At 42.6% G+C, this 4,557-nt stretch overlaps 1 protein-coding gene across 1 annotated transcript in view; it reads left to right on the top strand.

Moving 5' to 3' along the window:
- RGS10 (regulator of G-protein signaling 10) overlaps positions 1-4,178 on the top strand; it is a 21,597-nt gene extending 17,419 nt beyond the window's left edge. The window contains exon 5 of the mRNA XM_019502910.1: positions 3,528-4,178. Coding sequence (XP_019358455.1) covers positions 3,528-3,671 — 144 coding nt within the window. The 3' untranslated portion in view covers positions 3,672-4,178. The remainder of the gene's footprint in view (positions 1-3,527) is intronic.
- The last annotated feature ends 379 nt before the right edge of the window (positions 4,179-4,557 follow it).

Raw genomic sequence — 4,557 nt, 5'->3', positions numbered from 1 at the left:
GGGTTTTCACCACCCTTTTAATCAAAAAGGGAAAAAAAGCCCCCCCCCCCCCCATCCTCACCCCCTATTTGCTGTAAGCAACAGGCCTGGACTGTCATAACTATCCCCATAGCTTTGAGAAGGGTTTGGATCTGTTCTTCTAGGGCAGATCTAGACTCTTCTAGAGCTTGAGAGGGGTCATTGGTAGCTTCCCATTTCAGCTCACTGAGCAATGCAAGACTTTGGGCAAATGTTGTAGATAGTCTGGAAGTAGATGTCCTCAATTTTTTAAAACTGCAGTATCATAGTCAATGGAATAATGTATTCCTGCCTGCAGCTTGCCAATGAGTATGGGTACTGCCACTGCGTGCTTCTCAGGATTGCTGGATGTTTGCAGTTTCCTAGGTCTTGTTTTTATTAAAAACAGGGTTTTTTTTTGGTTAAAATCATGTTTTTAACGGAGGTGCCATCAAACAGCAAAGCATCTCTCAGATAGTAAGTTGAATTGAGGAGCAAAAGGTTCAGCTGTCCTTCAGATGGCTGTTAGACCTTTTTGCTGCTAACCTAATTTTCATGCAAGGAAGAAAATTCTTTTCTGGAAGAATCTGTGTGAATTCAGTGTGAAGAGAAAGAAAGTGTCACAGTAAACCAGGTTAGTGTTCAAAGCAGGGGATTACATAGGCCTGACAATGTAACTGGAGAAAGCACAGGAGGTTTTAAATATTCTCCCCTTCAGCCAAGGCCTGGGTGAATAGACGGGAACAGTGAAGGAAGCACGTATTAAAAATGTGCACTCGATCAAGCTGTAGTAGAGTCCAATTAATGTGCTACTCAAGAATGTCTGTAAACTTTTTAAACTAAACAAGGACATCTATGGATTGTTGGAGGTATCCACTGCTTGGAATGAAGCTCTGGTCTGGTCCTGCTGGGAAGTCCTCTAGCAGCAATTCTGCCCTCTTGCTTCAATCCTTATTCAGTCACGAGGAGTTTTATAATTCACTCCTGAGGGAACAATTGGTGGTTTTGCTAGCACTGTATGTATGAACTAGAAGGGGTCATAGCTTGCAAACCACAGGTCAGCTTGTGAGATTTAGCTTTTTGAATACAGCTAGGCCGTGTCTGCACATTCAGTTACTGTACTCCAGAGCAAAATACTTAGGCATGCCGTGCTTCTCCAGAAGCCGCACCTGCATGGTGCCAGGGGGTGCTAATTAAATGGGATGGGCTAACTGGCCTAGACAAACCCACACGTGAACATGGCCACGCTGCTCTCAGTGTAAGAAGCAGCGCTCCTGGAGAAGTGCTGCATGCTCAAAGATACCATATGTTTACTGTGTATGCATGGCTCTGAGGATTGAAATGAGACGGTTCGTGGAGAAAGGCTATGCGTGAAGTTTGTTTTCCCTGTCGGTACCAGGGCTGCTGTTCACACTGGGTGAAGTGGAACTTAAGTGGTTCCTAGAGACCTTGTGATTTTTCCAACTGTTTAACCAAGGAGCTGCATCTACTGTCTCCTAGTATATCTCTTCTCTGTAGGGCTGGCTGGGGAGAGAGAGGGGATTCCCTTTCTGCACATGATTACAGCATCTCTGAAATGACGTACAGTTTGCACCGTTCCGGACCGTACCAGACTGGGTTTTGAGCTTAGCAGTATTTGTCTTCTCCAGAAGGTGCTTTGTGGCTACCCTGTACAAAAGAGATCTATTTATCCAAGCACTGGTCCATGAAACTCTGATAGGCAATAGCGTGGGGGGCAAGTGGGACAGAAGGGAGCAAAAACTAACAAAGCCGCACAGGCGTTTTTACATCTAGTTAGATAGTACTGATCATGAAGGTCATCCCCAGATAAGAGATAAAGGGAAAACTTCCATTAGGTACTTTGAGGTAGAAGCCTGTCCTCCTCTAGGACCTACATCCAGCCAGCTCTCCTGAGTCAAAACCCTTTTCAGTCCACTCAGCTTTTAAATTATGACATTGAGGTTTTTAATGGTTTAAATCTGAAAACTGAGCAGCTGTTAGCCTGTTAGCACCTGCGTCTTTCATAAATGAACAGGATGTTACAGCTCTCATGCACACATGTGCTGCTTAAGTGCCACTTGCTTGTGTTCTTTGGTAGCTATGAAAAGCAAGGGCAGTTAGTTGTGTGTCTATGAAATAGTGAGCCACAGTTCCACTAACTCTTAGAGATGAGTCGCATAAAGCTATGGTTTCAATCGTCCACACATGGAATTTGTAACCCTAGTTCTTGAAGCAGCAGAGAATCCAAAAATTCATCTTGGAAAATTAGTGATTTTGGGCACCGTAAAATACAGTCAGTCACAGAGTGCGACTTAGAGAGAATACTCTGCTGAAGTCATCGAGGGTGAGGCATGCTTCTGTTTTGTCTCAGTTATGGCTTGCAGTTATAGTTTCAGTGTTGTCTTTTCTCCCCCCCGACCTTTTATAGTCCAGCCAAAATACCATCAGGGCCTAGACAACTGGGAGCAGCAGAGATCTGTTTGCTGTTGTTTTAGTAATATATAAGTGTGTTGTAGGAGTTTGCTTTGAAATGTATAGGTGGAGCAGGAGAGAAAACACCTGAGGCTGAATTTCTGCAGCAGGAAACAGTCCTGGAAGGAAAAAGAAAAGTGAAAAAGTGGTGGAACAAGGGAAAACAGATAGAAAATGCTTCTTTTGAAATGGCAGCTATGAAAGGAAATATTCTTATGATGTATTTTTAGTATTGGCATTAGACATACACTTCTTGGATATAGACACCTGAGGCCTCAGTATACACCTAGGATGAAATTCTGCCCCTACTCCAGGCAGTGTCAAAACTTCCATTGGCTTCAGTGGGAACAGGATTTCACCCATCAAGGGAGCAACAATGCATGTGTGATTAGGGATTGGCCGCTCTAAAGGAGGATTGGCTATGCCCGGTACTACAGTCTATGATAAAATTGCACTCTGATAGCTTGTCTGTTTGCAGTATTTATTTTAGGGGCTCTTACTAGTGTCAGTGGTCTGTGTTCATGCCCCGGCTCTGCAGGGATATTCAAGTGCATTTACAATCAGAAAGGTAACTGCGTAAAGGCCCCTTCTTTCCCCATAGCTCTCTTCCCTCTGTTCGTTCTGAGTCAGGCCTTGCACTGACGCACGGCATCTTCAGTTTGTTTTATTCCAGGTGGCTCTGCAGAACCAGTCCTGTTGTGGGAGGGAGCTGGGTTATGTCATGACAATTGTTAAGTAAGTTCCAGCTGCGAAACCTTTGCAGGAGGTGTTGATGTGTGAATCTGACATTCAGATCTCAGGCTGAGTTGGCAGAGCTGGCAGTTGGGTGGCATGCCGTTTGACTCTTAAACTGATCAGATTATGAAGGGGCAGGACTGTGAAACCACTACCTGTAATGCAGCTTGTTCTGCATAATCCCTTGTCAGAGTAGATCAATTCTAATGTCATACTTTCTCGTCAGTATGTTTTAGTGCTGACAGAACACATCCACTTTAAAACTCTCCTACTTTCCTTCTCTCCTTTTCTATGAGTCATTGTGTTTTGTCTTCCCCCACCAGATATTCAATCTCATGAAGTACGACAGCTACAGCCGCTTCCTAAAGTCAGACATATTTCTAAAACAGAAGTCCGAGGAACAGGACGAGAATTCATCAGAGGCTCAATCTGCAGCAAAAAGAGCATCAAGAATTTACAACACATGATCCAAAGAAGTCTTTTAGGACAAGCAATGAAAAATTAACTCAACTCTCAGGAACAGTCTTTGTGTTTATAACAGTTGCATTTAAAGCTTGAAAAAGCACAACATCCTTTTAAGGGATACTTACCTTTTAAGTGGCTTGAATGACTAATTGGTTTTGCATGATAGCTAATACCAAACACCCCTGAAAAGACTGTTTCCTAAACTGCAAGGCTGGGGAATTCCTAGGTAGCATGAATTACTTTCTGCATTTCACAAGTTAAAATGCTTTCCAAAACTTGCATTTTTGTGAGGCATCACAAACGTACAACATGGAAGACAGGGTTGCTTTTGCCTTTTGATATTTTTTTACCTTTTCTGCTTATATATTTGTGAATTATTGGGAGCAGATATGGAGTAGCATTGTAAGTTACTTTCTGGATGAGTCATTCAAAGATGAGTTTACTGATTATCATTGCAGGGCCATATGTTTTAGGGTTAATTCTAATAAAACCCAATTTCTAACCCCCCCTTCAAGACGTAAGCCTCATTTTTCAAACCTGTTTCTAGGAGAGATACTGAAAGGCTATTTCAGTTTCGGATTTGCCTTTTTGTTGAACTAACAGGGGGATTTCTTTAGTCAGGATTTTCATTACTGCATTTTTCTAATTTCATGACATTTCCCATAACAGACTATCAGCTGCTTTGGAAGATAGAAGCCAATAGCCAGCCAACAGAAACAGTATGTCAAATGTTTTAGGACAAATTACAGTGTTTTTGTACCTAGGATGAAACTATAATGAAAAAAATCAAGATGGAAAAGTATCCTTCACAATACTCAAAACGCATTAAGAAACCTGCCAGCTGCTGCCCCATTTTGGGCCTGAGGTCTAGAGTGCATGTTTAGCACT

The sequence above is a fragment of the Gavialis gangeticus genome, unplaced genomic scaffold, assembly GCF_001723915.1.
Source record: "Gavialis gangeticus isolate Ggan-Ray unplaced genomic scaffold, GavGan_comp1, whole genome shotgun sequence".
Classification (NCBI taxonomy): Eukaryota; Metazoa; Chordata; order Crocodylia; family Gavialidae; genus Gavialis; species Gavialis gangeticus.
Note: the sequence above shows the minus strand (reverse complement) of the source record. Positions and strands in the feature narration are given on the sequence as shown.